Raw genomic sequence first — 18,712 nt, forward strand, 5'->3', positions numbered from 1 at the left:
TCTGAGTTCCACCGTATTAGGATTAGTTATGGTGGGATATTTGATTGAATGTATGTCCTTTGATGTGATTGTCTCAGGTTGGGAATTGATTGGAAAATTGTTACCAAAGTCAGCCTGTTATGGAAAGGGTAGGAGAGCAATCTACCAAGAATAGTAATCCATAGAATGTCAGCATCTGTGATCGATTCATTATGGTTTAGAGAATTACGTGGGGGTTCAGATGGCGCCTTCATCACTGTGGGGGCATGTTCTTGTTTTGAGGTTGCGACCGGGCCATTCAATTGATCATTTTGCCTAGCTTCCTGAGTAATAGATTTAGATGAAAATCTAGAATTAGAGTTCTTGCAGGGAGCCAGGTCTGGGGGCAGAGGTTTGTCTAAATTGGTGAAACCTAAAGAGACAACTCTCTTTTGTCATACAAATTTGGTGGATCAATATCAAGGTTTACACAAAATACCTGTTTCAATTGGCTGGTCTGTGGATGTAAATTATGCAAACCTTGCATAATAACCTCAGTAATAGGTGGAGAATTAGTAGGCTAAACAGATACATTTGGCAGTGCTGAATTTGATGTTATTTTGGATGATACAGTCAATGAATACACAGCATAAGGTACATTTACATTTGTGTTTGAAAAGGCAGAAACACCAGTTAGACATTCCATTTCCTTACCTTGTTTCGAAGCCATGTGACTTTGAGAAGGGAGAGCAGCACCATCAGGAGCTAGAGGACAGCTGTTAATAGGTATAGGTGCCTCGGGATGGTCTGCTCTCAGTTGTACAGCAGTCTTTGTACTTTTCAAATCATCAATGAATTTCTTGGATTTCTGATTGACATTTTTCATAATAGGTGGAGGTAGATTTTTTTATTTTTTCACATTCAGAGGTGAAGAAGGACGCCTCTTGTTTTTTCTATTATGTCTTTTTCTCATGCCTTGTGGCTTTTCGTGGAACATTTCATATACGGGAGTTCCAAGATTAGGATTTTCCATAGCCTCTAGATGGGCAGTTGGAGAACTAGAATGATTGAGTTGAGGTTGAACTGGTGGAGAGTTTGCTATAACATGCTGTATTAAAGGTAGAGCTGAAGGTAGCACACTCTCCGTTCTCGTCACATGATCAACGTAAGTAGGAGGAATTATAGAGACTTCAGAATCCACAACAAAGCAAGAGTTCATTAGAGACTTACTGAGGTTTGCAGTCATTTGGCTTGCAATCCAGTCTAATCTATTCTCTAGCGATCGTAGGAGGATAATTTGTATGTTAGAGTCTCTATCAAGGCCTTCATATAGCTTAGTTAACGAGAAAATACTTGCATATATGGCTGTGAGGGCCGTGTCTATAGCAAGTGAGAACGAGGGAGGGAGGCCAAAGGAGGGTCTCACAGTGGGTTTAGCAAAAGAGGCAACTAATGATGACTCTGAATCAGAGATGGAAATGTTTGCAGCAAGGTCTGGTGAAACAGACAGGCGGCTAGAAGGGTCATTACTAATAGGAGGCCCTTTAATGACATCCGGATTTTGTGGAGAAGAGAAGGGAATTTGGGTGTAGTGATCTTGAGGTGAATGAGTAATCGAGTGAGCCTCTCTTGCAAGTACCTCAGAATATAGAGGAGGGATATGTGGTGTATCCTCATTGTAGCCAGTAATGTGAGTTGAAGTATTCGATATGGATGTAGGTAGCTCAACAGAGCTTAGCGGGGCATCTTCAAATTCAATAAGGGGAGCTGTTGTTATGCATTCCCGCATAGTGGAGTCAGAAATGGGTTGCATTCGCGGTTGTATGGTTCCCTTGTCAATTCCCGCAAGGTACATGATGGCCGGGGGTAGGGAATTCATACTGGGTATGGAGTTAGTGAAGTTGGTGGAGCTGGTCTCAGCTAAGCTAATTTTGTGTTCAAGAAAATGGCTGATGTCGGTATTAGCAGCACGCATGGAGACGGGAATGGACTCAGGAGTTACCAGTGTTTTATTCTGACTAGGTGGTTTGTTGGTTCGTTGGTTACTAGACCTGTGATTCAGCATGTCACGAGGCATACCTGTTGTATGACGGAAAGTCATAATGGCGGCTGATGGCGACTAGAGTCAAGCAGTGTTAGTGCTTGGCAACCAGAGTTGCGTCACGGAAATGGTGGAGATCGCTTGATTCAAACAGCGAGGGGAGAACTAACAATAAGAAAAAAAAGAGAAAAAGAAAGTATAAGGCGAGTGCTGAACTGCTGCAGCGGTCAGCAGTCAGGTCTCGCAGGGGCACTCAAACGGGAGCGCGCACGCGACTGCGTGCAGCCGTCTCCTTATGTAGGTCAGAGTATGAGGAGGCGTAGCCTAAATTAAGAAGAGAAGTAGTTCAGTGTGTATAGTGTAATACTAGTATGAACTAGTATCTAAGTGGTATATAAGTGGTATATAGTTTGTTAGGTCCAATACCAGGTGAGATCCACAGTGTTTCTGGGAACGTGAGTCCAAAATTGGAAGAGGTTGAATGTGATCCGGGCGTAGAGCACAGGAGGTAGCAGGTAAGCAGAGGCACTCACAGGGGCACTCACACAGGTGATGTTTAATAGCAAACTGGCTCTTTGGGCCAACGCTGACTCTGGCGCCTGTTTAGACAATAAGGGGGACTTAGATTCAGCAAAGAGAGAAGGTTTGAATGACATTAAAACTATATAACAAAAAGTAAGACACATGGGAAAAGAGCACATAAGGTTGGTATATGTCCCGGGAGGATAGCTCAGCGGCAACGTACTCGCCTTGGGAACAAGACGACACGAAGCAACCCAGGTTCCATCCCTGGGTCAGCGCTTAGAAACCTTTGGGTATTAAGCACATTAAAAATACGCAACTAAGACATATTCCGGTAACAGCGCCTCGATGCCCCCGGGCTGTGTGAGCGCTTTAAAAATGCAAATAAATAAATACAAAATAAATAAATATGTGATGCTAAGATTGCAGGAATGAAAATAAAATAATAAGAAGGAAATATCCCGAATAAAGAAAATGAAGAGCAAAGGGGGAAATGTGTCCACCACCCTCAGAAAAGCCTGCATGAAATATAAGAATAAATTGAGAGAATACAAATCTACATCAGCCGCTACTCAGTGGCTTAACCTTTACAGAGTACTTGGAGATAAAGTTACTCGCTCGTTCTGGTGGCTATACAACACGTGGGCGGCTGGTGAAAATAAAGGTTTGGAAATGAGTCCCATTCCCAGTAAGAACTGGTTAATCCACATTACCGAGCTATATAATTCTGGTACTGAAAGTGAAGTGCTCCCCTCGGGGGGCCAGATGCACCTGGAGGACACCGGTCATGATATGTCCATTGAGACCCTAATGCGCCTTATTTCAAAACTTAAGGCATCGAAAGCACCGGATCCTGATGGGATCCTTAACATCGTAGTCAAGCCAAACCTAGAATTATGGGCAAAAATATTAAGTGTGCAATGCCAGAATATACTGAAGCCAGGTATGCTACGCCAGAGTTGGAAGGAATCTATTCTGATCCCTATATACAAAAAGGGAGATAGAGAGGACCACACTAATTACCGACTGCTGGCTATGGTAGATGCTTCTTTGAAGCTATTTGCTCAAGCATTGATGGTAAACACCAATCGATGAATTGTACAAAGAGGCATTTTTTAAAACCAACAGTCGGGTATTAGAAGGGATATAGTACGCTTTCTAACTTGTGATTACTGAAGTACCAGGAAAGAAGAGCTTAAGTAAATGGGCACCCTCCAATGTACGTCTGCTTTTTAGTTTATAAAGCACCTTTCAACACAGTCATGAGAACTAGATTATGGACAAAATTGGAGAAGTGGGGTATGGACAAGCTGACCTTGCACTTGTTAAACGGATTGTACTCAGATGTGATTGTGAAGATTAGATTGAACCAAGCAGGAGAGCTGAGTAAGAACATCACCACATGGTCTGAAGCAGGGCTGCGCTTTGGCACCCCCGTTTTATAACTTATATGTTGCACACTTGAATGAATATATGATGAAGTGTCAGAACTCCCCCCCCCCACCCCTGCATAGAACTCTGCAGATTTAATGGCTGACATATGCGGACAATACAATCTTGATAGATGTAACTTCTAAAGGCCTCCGACGTTCTATGTCCACTCTGGAAAGTTACTCTGAGGGAAATGGTCTTGTAGTCAACCAGAAGAAGACCAAAATGACGGACTTCCACAGCAATAAACAAAAGAAAATCACATATGGCTGGAGAATTGTCGACCACCCCATTGAGGGGGTGGACAGCTATATGTACCTAGGCTCCCCTTTTCTTAAAGCTGATAAGGGGGAAAAACTGGGAGGGGCTGTAGCAAACAACACTGTGAAAAAGTTCAGTGCCATTAGGAACTATATAAAACACAGTGGAGGCTGTTCCATCGAAGGATTATTGAAATTATACAACACGAGCATAGTGGTTGGGATACTATACAGCCTTGAGATATTCACAGATAGCGAGACATCTTGGCTCACGGCTTTGGAAGCAAAGTTGTGGCGCAGAGCTTTGGGACTGCCTAAATGTACTCCCATTTAAGCAATTCGAAGCGAACTAGGCCTTACTGCACTAACCACACACAAAAAAAAATAATAGTGCTGTATTTCTTGTAAAAATGAAAATGGAAGAAGGAAATGCTGATTCAATGTATAACAATTTTAAACTGATTCTCAAAACGTTTCTTGTAAATCCACCCTCGGGGTGTGGAGAAAAGACGTGTATTCCTTCTTGAACAACATTAGTTATGTGATAGATTGCACAAAACAAATTACAATTGCAATCAGAGAAATTAAAGAAAAGGCCTATTCTTGGGATCGTAATAACAACTTTGTCTGGTTATCCTCAAATAGCTTGTATAGGTGATACATTGTCCAGGCATTCCACTATAGACTTCCCCTTGCTTACTTGAAAAATATATGTAATCGGAAAGTACAACGTTATGTATTATTGTTATACCTCAGCCCACTCCCTACATTATCTAGAACGGGAGTGTGATATAAGATACCATATGAAGAACATTGGTGCAGACTGTGTAAAGAAGCAATCGAGACTCATAGGCATCTCCTGACGGAATGCACCACTATTAAATCTTTGCTTTATAGAGGATATAGGAAGATAAGATTCCCTTTGGAAATAATTATCTCTGACCAGACATGGGTATTTTTGTATTCAGGTAGCTGCCTGATACTTAGCTACACAAAGTCTGGATTGAAGGATTGAAGTAGAAAAACGTTTGTCATTTGCCAGTGACACTGTTTAGATTGTGATAGGAACCAGAAAGTGCTACAAACTGTGAATGGTCTTTTCAGGATTTGATGAAATGTTGACAGTGGAATTGGAAAGAGGTTGTGGCAGGGTAAAGTTCACAAGATCCCTGGATTGTTCGCGCTGGTTACAAAATATAAGTGCGTTATAGTCACTCCATATATGTATCCAATATGTCCAAAGTGCCTGAAATTCCTGCAATAATTAATCTTTCGTGTGCAACGATATAATTCAAAGAGATGATTATCTATTAGTTAGAAAATATGTATTCAATACTGTCTGCAAACACGTGTTTTGACCCATCCACGGTCTTTATCAAGGCCATACAATCTGAATCCGAAATTGGCAAATTAATCCTATGCAGAAGTGAACAATTTTGTAATTACACTGCTGCGCTAACAAGGCACTGGTCGATTAGCCTATAAGGCTAGAAGCGTACACATCTGGGAGAGACTGCTTCCCTGTCCTTTCCTTATATTTTTCTGAGATATATTTAAAAGCATTTGTTGGCGATATACTTCATAGAAAAACTTTCGTACTATATCGAAAGTGTGAAGGGGCAGATGATTTGTCAGGCTGCAAAATCTCAATAATATGATATATGATTCTTGATTAACCATTCAAATGAATTTCTAATGTTCAATTCTTGGAGTCTTCCATTCTTTGTCAGACAAAGGTGCTCGAGAAATTGTGCATCTGGGTCACCCAAAAATATATACCGTGAAGCAGTTGCTATAAACCTCTTTCCTAAAAGGTCCAACGAAGGTTTCAGGCCAGGGGAACATGTTGGGTAATAAAATAATGATTTGGTTATTTCTGAAACGGCTCATAAGAAAACTGTACTCGATTGTTCAAAAGTTGTTGCTTCTGAAGACCCAATATACGTGTTAAAACAACATTTTGAAATGTGCTAGAATGATCAGATTTCATACCACTGCTTAGCAGTTATGGGACGTGTTGTGCTGGGTAAGCCTGGGTCAATTGCCAAACATCTTCGTCTTCCTCATTTCTTTACACTTGAAAGTGAATCTCAGCTCCTCTTTCCTCTTCTCAGAAGTACCTTTTTGTCTTTTGAAGTATTCCTTATTTTCACCCTCCACCTCGCCTTGTTGATCTTCTTCCAAACCCTTCCTCAGTTCTCAACCCTCTTTATTTCTTTTTCATCAGGGTAGGTGTAGGTGTACTGGGCTCTCACTTTCTGTAATGTATTTGTGTGCACATGATTGTAAATTATTTTCTGTGGATCATTCATGGGCAATTGTTCTTGAAGAGAAATGTAGCGAATGCAAGGATGTTTACTAAGAAACTTCTATTAGTACATGAATTCTGCAGGATGTTCAATGCGTGATTAAAGTCAGGGTGGAACATGGAGAACGTAGATCAGTGGATTCACTAAAATCCTTTCACCTTTTGTATTACCAGGTGAGCTTTCCGTGGAAGATGTGCAGGACCCGTTCCTGGTGAGCATCCATATCATCACAGATCCAGGGGAATCCAGGACACTCCAGGAGGCCATCGACAAGTTGCTTGCGTGGATACACCCGGACCTCCAGCTCTTCCGCGTCTCAGAGAGGCGGATCTCCCGCAAGCGGCGGAAGCCTTGCAAGGGTTCAGCTTTGCAGCCTGCTCTCGCGGTCATCCTCTTTCTACAGGAGGAGTATGGCGAAGAGCAGATCCTGCAGCTCCATGATGCCTTCCAGCGGCCGCCTTGGCAGTTCCACCACACGGAGCGGGTGCAAGGTCACTTTCTGCCCTACATGCCATGCAACCAGGACTTTTTCACCCTGGCTAGTGGGACTCCTCTCTGGGCCATCAGGCAAGTGCACTACGGGAAAGAAATTGTCCGCTTTACCATATACTGCAGCTATGAAAACTTTGCGGATATTTTGAAGTTGTATGAGCTGATCCTGAAAAGACCGGTGTGGCAGAAAAAAGCGGATTTTTGTGTGTTTCCGGTCTACTCCAACATGGATATCGACATTCAGTTCTCCCTAAAGAAGCTCCAGAAGGGTCAAACCCCTGCGCCAATGGAGTCGGCTGTGCTGGAGTTCCGAGTGAAGGACTTTGGGCAGCTCATCCCCCTCCTGCCAAACCCCTGTAGTCCAATCAGTGAGGGCAGATGGCAGACGGAAGACCATGATGGGAATAAAATTCTCCTGCAGGTACGACTTGACAATTTTTCTTTTATCATTCTTCGTGTTTATGCAACCGAAAAAAGCATTCTTTATGACTCCAGTTCTCCCAACACGTGACCCAGGTCTACTGTGAATTTGGATCACAAGTGAAGATGATTTTGTCTGAATCCTACAGATTATTTTGTTCGACGCTTGTGTTTTGCAAATAAGCACAATCGTTTTAGCATCAGCAAAATTAGAGGTGTGGCTTTTTTGTATTTCGCTGCTAAACAGAACGTGCTGCTGTTTCCCCCACAGAGTTCTTAGAAGTTCAGACTCTTGCTTTTCATTTGATTTGCCCAAAAACAATCACCTTCCTGGAGATTGGTTTCTGCTAAATGTCCCCCGGTGAGGCATTACGTCTGGATCACTTTCCCAGCCGTAAACAAATGTATGGTAATGTGTGTTGGCTAAACTAGTATTCTGGGAAATTGGTTCATCAGCTCATCTGCTTTTAAGTGGCTTTTCTTTCCTTTATTATGTTATCGCCTGTTTTTAATGTCAGGCGCCATAGCACATTGAATGGATCGTTCTAGAAACAAATTGCAAAGGCGTTCGCAGGAGATCCGAATATCAGGAGGCAGAAAAGGCTGCAGGTGCATGGGGGCAGAGAGGACAATTGTTTACTAGAAAAGCAGGGAATTGTATTAGGAATTTTCCACCTTCTAGAAAAAGAACTTTGAAGGTTATGTGCTTCAAAGAGCAGTCAACATGTCTTGCACAGTGCATCATTGGACACGAGCGATTAGTGCTACTGAATGCTGCTTGCTTGGTCACTCTGGAGACCTCAACCAGGCATTGCGGTTAGTTGACCTTCCCACAGCGCCCGTCAATGTGAGTCGATTGGCAAGGAAGTAGAAAGCAATGCTCAGGCTCCACGCAGATCCAAGACTTGCAGCAAGAATGCTGATCAGTGGGAGCTAAAATGGCGGCTTTAGCCCTTTTACTACCCGGACCTAAATGCTTTCTTTAGGAAACAGAGATGTGTGTGTGGGCAGTGCTTAATTTGTAAAAAAATAATGCCAGTGCCCAAAATATATTGGCCCCATAATGCCGTGCGGGGGCTCGCGGCCTGCGCCAGTTCATTGCTAGACCTAGATCGGCCCACCACCAGCCCATCACACTGCTGCTGCTCCATGTCACATGTTTGGTGCTGCAGCAACTGCTGGCACAGGCTAGTAGTGGGATGGATTGGGAAGGGCACACATGGGTTGAGAAAGTATAATGCTTTAAAGTTGGAAAACACTTCTTGGTTGTCGGAGAATGAGGCTGTTTCCCTCACCTCCCTGTGCCTTTAAGCCTGAGATAGGGGATGGTCTAGGCCGCTCCCCCAACACCCCTTTTGCACCTCCTTGCTCACTCCCTTCTCCTGTTTCCTTGTGCCATCCAGTGTGAGGAGGTCCCCCCACCCCTGATTCCCCATCCTGTTGTTGGAGGGGGACCGGGTACATGGGCCCGGGTGTGTCCGGCTGCGTGTAGCGGCTATGATGGTGTCTGCTACATTCCTCCTTGCACTCGGCGCATCCCCCTGCTTAGCCGCAACACCCCACACCGGCCTTCCACGGACCCTGCATTTGATTTACCTGGTTTATAAATTCACTTTGGTTTAACCTGCGGCCCTACACACATTCCCTTTTTCCCATAACCTCCCCCAACACCCCCCCCCCCAGAAATAATACACTGACTTGGGTTGTGGATGTACAGGCCGCAGTTGCTTTATTAGCAGGAGGTATCTTACAGGTGCTCCCTTACCTGTTACTTGGTAATACAGAATCAGGTTATTCTGCTCTGAGCTGCACACCCTTACACTCCCCACTCGGTGGCGAGCAGCATCCGCTGATCGGAAGTGACGCAGTTACTTTTCCACTTTAATTTGTATAAACTCAAACTTCAAGGTAGGAAAAAGAAAGCCTAGGACACAGTAGGCCAAATCTGTAGGTATTGCAAGTGAGACATTTTACTAACAGGGCAAAGTTTCTATGGCAAGGTGGACTTAACATGACAGGACGTTACACACTGCACAATATTTTACTGACCTCCATCACAGCACCCGCAGACATATGTTTGACTTGCACTTGCCTTCAAAAATGCAGAGGGGAAGAAGGAGGTAGAGTGACACCCTTTGCAGTTGAAGTCAGGGTCAGATTACATTATTTGCCCGGGATCACACACTTATTCTGAACCGCGAAGCAGGGATTTTTACCCAGTTTGGGAACAGAACAGTCACCTTCTTCCATGCTTTACATGGAACAAATATTTCAGTTTTGGTTGTCAACAAGACCTACAATACTGTCTTATAGTTTACTTGCAAAATACACATATTGCATAAAAGCTTCATGACAACATGTACATCCTTATAGCAGCATGTTGGGCCAAAATAATATCAGTGTACCTTTATTTTCCACATCCTGGATGGAAAACTATAAGATGCAAAAAATATGTATTTACCCACTTTATTATCATCGCTTTAAGACGCACAATGAAATAAGTTGTGTCATAAACTCACTTAGGTTTGGTCTATACTGATTGCTCTAGCTCTCTGGCTACGTGTGCCAAAGAAGACAAAGTCCTCACTGGCGCATACAAGAGCGTTCATTTTCAGATCTTGTTCTTGCCATCTCTTCCAGGGTTGGAGGTAGGTATCCATTGTGTATTCCCATCAAGTAAAGGTCCCTTTTCACTGTTGCGTTGCAATCATTGTCCTGGGACTCAGGATAGCTCAGCGGTAATGTGCTCCAATTTGAAGCAAGGCGACACAAAGCAACACAGGTTCGATCCCCGACTCCTCACTTAGAAACCTCTGGGTATTAAGCGCGTTATAAATACGCAACTAAGACATGCTCCTCCTGTAACTGCACCTTGATGCCCCCGGGCTGTGTGAGCGCTTTAAAAATGCAAATAAATAAAAAAGTGTTCTGTTTCAGTCACTGTTGCACTGTATTTGTCTCTACCCCTTCTGCCCCATTTGACAGTCTGTTAAAGTACACCAAGTATTGTTAATCGGTTACCTCCAGGAAGAGCACCCTCCACTCGGCCTGTTCATCAGTCACCTCATCCAGGTGTTTTGTGTAATCAATTTACTCTGAAGTCCTTATCAGTCATCACATCTCATAAATGCATCCCCCTCACCCTTCCTTCAAGCATGAGCATGGTGTTGTTGGGGCATATAATTGTCTCGAGTCGGGCACCAATGAAAAAATGGCCAAAGTTGCAAACGACAATTCATTCCTTTTGTGACAGACTGAGTAGTACCCACGGGGGAGGCTTTTTGATAAAACGTGAGGCAAATTGTGCATTTTAAAGAGTATTTTTTTCAGTGACACTGGCCCAAACTACTAGCCGAAGGGTGAAGTAAGTCGTCAAACTGACCCACATGGGACAAAAAAAGTGGCCCACATGGACAAAAAAAGCTGGCCCACAGTAGCATTTTGTGTTATTGGTTTGTACATTATTGCCCTGTAGGCCAGTTCGAGCTGGATGCTATCTTTGCCCTATAGGCCAGTCCGAGCCGGTGCTATCTTTTCAATGAAAACGAAACACTCAGCCCCTGCATCGCCCGAATCCTTTCCGGTACTCTGCCGGGTGTGCGTTTTGGGGTGAAGGAAGCATTGCAGTATGTTAGTGCAGTGGAGAGAGGCGTAGGTGACAAGACCATGGCTGCTCCTGCCTGCAATCAAAATGGTGTCAAACGAGCGGACCGGGGCCCTAAGGATCGAAATTATGGAAAAGGTAATATGCAAGTGTAAAAACCTGCACATGGCCTTGTGGTGTACCGTGTACCGCGTTGTGAAGGGGGGCTAAATGCACGTCACTTGGGCAAAGGATTTCGGGACCCCCCACCATCCCCCCCCAGGATATTGCAGCTCCGCTCAGGTGATGTGGGGCATGGGGCTGGATGGCTAACTGACACAAGCAAAGCTGTACGCGCTGTGCAGTCCTGAGGTGCTGTGCTGTGCACAGTGTCCTGGAGGGCTGTCTGTGCACATGCTATCCTAGGGGCTGTCCACGTGGTGACCTGGGGGGCTGTGCATGTGGTGTCCTGGGGGGCTGTGCATTAGTGATCCCCTTGGCTGCCTGTGCACATAGTGTTCTGGTGGGATGTGCTCACATTGTTTCAGGGGTCTGTGGCTGTGCTCATGGAGTCTAGACGGGGTGGGAGGGCTGTGCTCACAATGTCCCGGGGCTGCGCTCATGGTGACCTGGGGGCTGTGCACATAGTGTCCTGGGGGGCTTTGCATGCGGTATCCTGGGGTGACCCATCGCATGTTCAAAATTCGCAACTTCCCCGAGACACGAGGGCCACCTGGCCACTGCCACCCCAGTCGGACTCTAATACAAAGGGGTCACAGACCCAGCAGGACTCAACCAGGGACGAGGACCACGCAGCCGCCCGTGCCCCGCCCGATCCTGGGCCTTGCTGCCTGAGCTGCCTTAATCACTTTAGGCTACCTTCCGTGGGGCCGCCCGCCACCCCACCGCGGCCATGCTGATGACAAAAATAGGTGCGCAGCGGCCCCAGAGAGGTGAGATTTTACAAGAAAAAACATATATTTGGGCAGCTGGGGCCCATCACTTTCAAAGTGATGGGCCCCAACGGCCACTCAAAAATACTTATTTCTTTTAAAACCTACTTTCCGTGGGGCAGGGCCCCGGCCACCGGCCCCACGGAAGGTCAGGTTTTAAAAGAAAAAAGTAAAAAACGTACTAATTTGGGCACAATCCATGGGCCCGCACCACGGCAGAGTCATCCGACTCAGTCTGCGCCGCGGCAGCCCTGCCTGGTGGTCACAGAAATTGGCCTGGGTGCGGACGGGCCCCTGGGGGGTCCTGACTCCTGGGCAGTCAGGACACCACCATAGGACCACGACGCCGCCCGGGCCCCGACCTGGGCCTTCCTTGCCTGATCACTGTGACAGGCCGAGGGCAGGCTGCTGTTTTATGGTCCAGACTTACCTGCTTTGCTGACTGGGACTTGGTCTTCTCTCCTGTCGGGGCCTCAGCGTGGGGGGGCGCACACTGGCATAAATGAAAAAGCAGGCAGAAGGGGGCCCCAGGATGCAATTAGGCGCACCACGCAGTCCAGCAGGGCAGGCTCTCTCTCTCACACGGCACGCCTAGACACCTTCACTTCACAGTAACTCGTGAAATGAAGGTGGCGCCGCACTGCCTCCTCTAACAACAACACACCACTATGTAATTTCACTGGCCCAGAAGAACAGCCAATGAAAACTGCACATTCTGTGTTACTATACAGAATGTATCAAATACTGCATAGTAACAACAGAATGGCAGCTTTCATTGGCTGTTGACAAAAAAACTGGGCTTAACGTTACAGCTGGTCTGTTGGGCGACTCCTTCGACCTTAAATTAAATGCTAAAGGATCCAAAGTGTGAACAGGGATCTATAACTCCTCTCTTGCTGATATTCACTGGTCTGTCGCAAATCACTGGACTGACGGTAAGTCACAAAGAAACCCGTCAAAAATAGTAAAGAAAATATGCGAAAGCATAAAAGAAGATCCAGGACATTGCGCCTTATTTCAGGTGATTGTAGATGTATTTTAATATTTTTTCTCAAAAAAGTTGCCCTTATAGTATTACACGTGTTTCGGCCTCTGCCGGCCTTTTTCAGAACAGGGAAGCCGACTCGAGTGATTACGTCCTTCGTCAAATAATAATGGGATTTGACCCAATACATTTTTCGCGAATAAGAAGTCAGTGAGCCCCTGTGTGGTTCAACATATCAGCCCTAATTTGAAAAAGGCAACTTTTTTGAGAAAAAATATTAAAATACATCTACAATCACCTGAAATAAGGTGCAATGTCCTGGATCTTTTTCATTGGCTGTTGTTTGTAACTTGTTGTTCATTGCTATTGCTGGCCCCTCCCAGGCCCAGCCAGCCATGGCCTGCACCTGCAAGCACGAGAGATCACAATGACAAACGAACCCAATGATTTATAATGAAGCAAAGTGAAGTGGAAGAACAAATAAAGCAATTACACATGCACTGGCCGCCCCATGATTAGTTCCGGTGCCCAAAAAAGAGTGCCGGTGTTGGGCACCAGCAACCACCCCCACAAATTAAGCACTGTGTGTGGGGGTGTAGGTGTGGGGGGGGGGACCTGCGTATGTGTGTGTTTGTGTCTGTGTGTGTCTGATTATGCAAAATGCCATTCTCTTTCGCCCAAATCTCATTTTTAGTGGAATGGCTGTAGACAAAATGTAATTCCTTCCAGTGCCTAATGTAGAACACACTGAGCACTGTCAAAGTTCAGCTGTAAAACACTGCATGATAATGTCTTCTAACAGGCATCCAGGACAGGCCTCGACAACCTCTGGCACAATGCCTCTACCATGTACACAGCAGGTCATACCCACACATTTATTGTTATCGAGGGGTCTGTGATATAAAGGGTTTTTAACTTTTTAGATTGTCCTAATAATGTGGGGTTAGAAGATTAAGGATCACTGTGAGAATCATCTATTCTCTGTCCTGACGAAGGCCTTGTGGAATCAATGGGGAAACCTGCCTGGGATGTGGTTTACCCTAGATGAATAGGCCGAAACGCACTGCGTCGACACAACATCTGTAAAAACATCCATTAAAAATGATAACCCTTGAGGGTAACGGACATTCAGTACCCTTCAGAGACAAGGAAAGTCTGTAAAAAGAGAGGGTCACATGACGCGAGAAGGGATAGGTACCCTTTTAGAAAATTGCAGGAACATCAACAAGTATGATGTTATTAGAACATGCCATTTGTGTGGTTCACAACTTGGCAAGAGACTGATCTGTGATTATGTCCTCCTCTTCGAGCCTTTGTTTATTGCTCTGTGTGAGAAGTTCAAGAACTAAAATGAACATCTAGAATATTTGCTTGTTGGAAAATCAATATCTATATGGCATAATAGAGATGCTTTTTGTACAGTAACCCAGAAAGAATTAGCGTAATTGTGAAATGTGAATTTGTCAACCACATTGTGTGATATGTTTTAAAACGAAATGCCAAAAACATAGGAAACTTGATGTGAAATGAATAAAGTTATGGTTTCCTTTTTTGAAAGCATGAAGTTTTGAGTCTGGGCACTGCTAGCTCAGATTAGTGTCAATTTCATGGAGCTGGTGTAGGTCTAACAAAATTCGTTTTTGAAATACAGGAGTAGGAGGTAGTCTGTGATTCCTATAGAACACACAATGCCTCTACCTCCAGCAACTACCTTTGCATCCAAACAGATCGCAAGCACCATGAAAACGAAATACATGACAACAGTAGACTAGCCTATTTTTAAAGAGAGAACAGCTGTGTCTTGTGCACACCATACGCCCAACCCTCCGTTTCTGGCTCTCTTTTTACCCCCAACACTTTGTGTTACCTGCTGCCACATCTACTGTAGAAAAAGTTGGATGCTTGCCTACATTGTCCTTTTCTTTTTGGAGGTTTGGTGACTCGTGCAGCTCAGAATTCGCAGCTCGCGAGGCGGTTCCTCACCACTGGCCTTACCTGAAACTGCCTGAATTCATAGTCAACGCTCTCTGTCAGGTGCTTTCCACTAAATGAGAGCATCACGTGAGATTCCCTTGGGAAGCGCTTGCGGTATGGTGGAGCGGTGAACCTTGCTCCTGAGCAGAACGTGGACCTTCTTCTCCGGCACAAGAGACCACTGTTAGCTGAATCTGACTATAGAGTTCATTCCAGTATTACTAATCAATATACTAGTGATGGCTAACACTGTATTATTATTATACTTGTGAAAGAGAGGTTTCTTATCCATGCTGAACATATTGCATGCAGTTTCTGTTCAGGAGACATGTGATCAGTGTTGTCGTTGATGATATTATATGTGATGTCATCAATGCAATAACGACATAAGGAAATTGATTGACAATGTCATGTCCGAACCGTGGGAATTATACCTTCAAGGATAGCCAAACTCTCTTCCTCCAGATGCCTTGGTCTGCAACTTCTCTCTGCCACAGCTGGCATAGTCAGTGGTGAGGAACCGTGGGAATTGTACCTTCAAGGATAGCCAAACTCTCTTCCTCCAGATGCCTTGGTCTGCAACTTCCCTCTGCCACAGCTGGCATAGTCAGTGGTGAGGAACCGTGGGAATTGTACCTTCAAGGATAGCCAAACTCTCTTCCTCCAGATGCCTTGGTCTGCAACTTCCCTCTGCCACAGCTGGTATAGTCAGTGGTGAGGAACCGTGGGAATTGTACCTTCAAGGATAGCCAAACTCTCTTCCTCCAGATGCCTTGGTCTGCAACTTCCCTCTGCCACAGCTGGCATAGTCAGTGGTGAGGAACCGTGGGAATTGTACATCAAAACTACCCCTTCAGAACAATTATAACCAAGCATGGGGAACAAATATATAAAGTCAAGCCTTCTCGAGCATGCGTCCTTTGGTAAGATGTGATGCAGGTGTTTAAAACGCAAGAGCGGTCAGAAAATGCATTTTGTAATGTTTCATAAAAGAGGCATTTTTTCTGATGATTGCAAATAAAGCGAACTCACCAGTCTTCATAAGTCTTTACAGCGACTGTAGGAAATGATTACAAGGTGCTTTAGTCTTAAATGATGACAGCTGGGGTAAGTATTGTCAATGGGGGATCGTCAACCATAGACGCATTATTTTTTGAGAGCTCTGAAGGTTGTACAAACATAATATCGTTGAGGAAGTTCATCAAAGGGCATAAAGTAATCTCAGCCACTCATGATCGGACAGATTTCAAAGAAATCTGGTATTGCTTGGGAAAGTTAGGAGCCACGCACAACTACCAGTCCGATTCTGTCTCAGTGGAAGACTGCAGAAGATGACCATTTTGAAGTTCGCTTTGGTTCATTAACCACGGAAAAACTGCCAAATCTGTATTTGAGCTTTCTCTTTCTACTTGAGAGAAAGACCCTTATAGCAAAAATACTTTAGGTATCGATGGCAACAGGCGGTCTTCATCCCTTTAAACCAGGTTACCAGGTTCACCACACTCATTGTCCCCATGTTGCTTTCTATATATATATATAAAGTGCACAGGTGCACCAGATCACTGTCATCTCCAGTTCTCCTCCTAGATCTAAAGTTGATTGCGTCTCTTGTATTCCATGGTTGAGTACAGAACATGCACCCAGGGCACACTGATCATTGAGTTAGATGCAAATATGTGTGGTTGTTAAACCTGCACCAATCACAAGATTTTTATTTTTTATCTGCTAATTGTATCTGGCTAGCTCAGAGATACCAAGGGCAGTATTTTTCAGATGTAAGCCTGTTGAACAGTATCATAAGTTAAAAACAACATTGATTTCAGGCCCACTGCAAGGCATTGGTTATTTAAAGATGATTGTTGGTTTGCAATTAAGATGGTGAAGTACAAGCAAAATGGGATTTTGAAATCTATGAGGGTGGCCTACCTCGATAGTTACAAATAAAGTAAACCTGACGGAAGACCGCTAGGTGTTGTGGCTTAAGATGTCCGCCTAAAGCTGAGCTCCTGTTGCTTCACCTTTTTTAAACATTAAGCTGCGGTATTGACCCCCATGCAGCAGTGAGTGTTTGGTGGGACGATGCCCAGGGCCCCAGTGTGGAGTGTGTGATTCCCCCGCGAGGGACGAGGAGCACTGGGAAGTAGAGCCCGTGGCTGCGTAACGGGCGCACAGACACAGCCCAGAGAAAAGCAGGGCCTGCCGGCAGCCCACCCTAGGAAGCAGACCAAAGTGGATTGGAGAGGGCCTGTCCCTGAAGGTCGAGGGATGGAAAGCTGAAGGTTAAGGCTCTGTGGGAGAAGTACGGTTTCAAGGTGGGTGAGCTGGAGACCCAATTGGGGAAGGAGGGAGTGGACCGACGTTATCAGAGTTATGGAGAGAGGCAGCCTAGCGCCAGGAGCTCTGTGAGTAAGATGCCAAGCGGTGGAAGGGCTGCTGGATGAGGGTGTGGAGGCAATAATGTTACCGTGATGGTAGACCATGATCGGTTAAATGTGACCTCGCCCACTGAGAGCTCCATGGGCTGATTGAGGGGGTTTCCTCGCTGTCTGTGGTGAAGATGAATGTTTTTCTCTTGGTGTGTGGTCACACATATGAGAGCATTACCTCCAGTAAAATGATGGAAACACAGTACCAGTTGCTTCTGGAATGAAGCTTAAAGTGAGAGCTCTTGGCTGCGACAAGGGCTGCCCCGTGGAGGTGGATGAGAGAATGACTGGCTGATCCTGAAGCCCCCAAATCCCCCAAAGTGCAGGCCATGCAACAATTTCACAGGACCCCAAAATTGGTAAACGAAACATGGTGCAAAAGGAGGCTGAAAAGAGTGGCAGTGGCCCCGAAAGGTGATATGTTGAGCATACTCTGAGAATTAACGCCCTGAGAGGGGATATACAGTCCTCCATCTCTGACCTAAGGGTGAAGGTGGACTCACCGTTAAATAAAATACAAGGAATGGATTTCAAATCAGTGGACACTTAGTGGAGATGCGTTATGATGCAAGACTTTTGGAAATGCAGACCAGGGAGGAAAATGTCCGGTAGAAAATGGATGACCTCGAAAATAGGTAGAGGAGGAATAACTTGAGAGTTATCAGCCTCAAGGAGCAGAGAGGTGGAAAAAGCAGGAGACATGGAGGGGAAGTTCAAAGAGATAGTTATTTTCTCTTTCTCAGAGAAGGTGGCAAAGATGTTCTCCTTGACAGAGCTCACAGAGACAGAGGGGGTGGAGGTAAAGGCCCTAGGTCGGTGGTGGTCTGCTACCATTATTTTGTGGAAAAGGCTGCAGTCCTGGACAGAGCAAGACATCACCCAGAGCTCAAAGATGAAGGAGAGCGGATAAGCATATATCAGGACTTGTCTAGTTTTACGCTTGCTAGGCAGAGAGAATGTAGACCACTAAAGGTTCTATGCCATTTTTCTGCTTTCTGAAGGTCGCACATAAAAAAGACCGATTTATTTCCCCCAGTACCCCACCCCATGCACACACATTTACTTACAAACACACAAACAGACATGCCCACAGACACACACTTACCCGACACTCCTGCGTCTCCTCTTCTGGGTCTCACTGTGCCTGTCAGCCCCTGCATGCTCTTATGTGCATCGCAGGGGCTGACAGTTCGATATGCCAGTTCAGGTTTTCGGAGGAGCCTTCATTGGCTCGCAATTCAGGAACAAGTGCAGTTTAAGTTGCTATGTCAGGTTTTTAAATGTGTCCATGATCTCCCCCCTGCTTATCCAGTATTGAAGATTAGAAAGTATAAACCTTCTCGTGCATTGCGCTCATT

General features: G+C 45.2%; 1 protein-coding gene across 3 annotated transcripts in view; it reads left to right on the top strand.

Annotated features, from left to right (window-relative positions):
• The window catches only part of FAM124A (family with sequence similarity 124 member A), a 383,431-nt gene that overhangs the window by 257,921 nt on the left and 106,798 nt on the right, over positions 1–18,712 (top strand). For all 3 annotated transcript variants that reach the window (XM_069640027.1, XM_069640028.1, XM_069640029.1), the window contains one exon: positions 6,695–7,434. In XM_069640027.1, the coding sequence (XP_069496128.1) occupies positions 6,695–7,434 (740 nt within the window). The remainder of the gene's footprint in view (positions 1–6,694; positions 7,435–18,712) is intronic.

This window comes from Ambystoma mexicanum, chromosome 7q (assembly GCF_040938575.1).
Source record: "Ambystoma mexicanum isolate Mex_15411 chromosome 7q, UKY_AmexF1_1, whole genome shotgun sequence".
Taxonomy (NCBI): Eukaryota; Metazoa; Chordata; class Amphibia; order Caudata; family Ambystomatidae; genus Ambystoma; species Ambystoma mexicanum.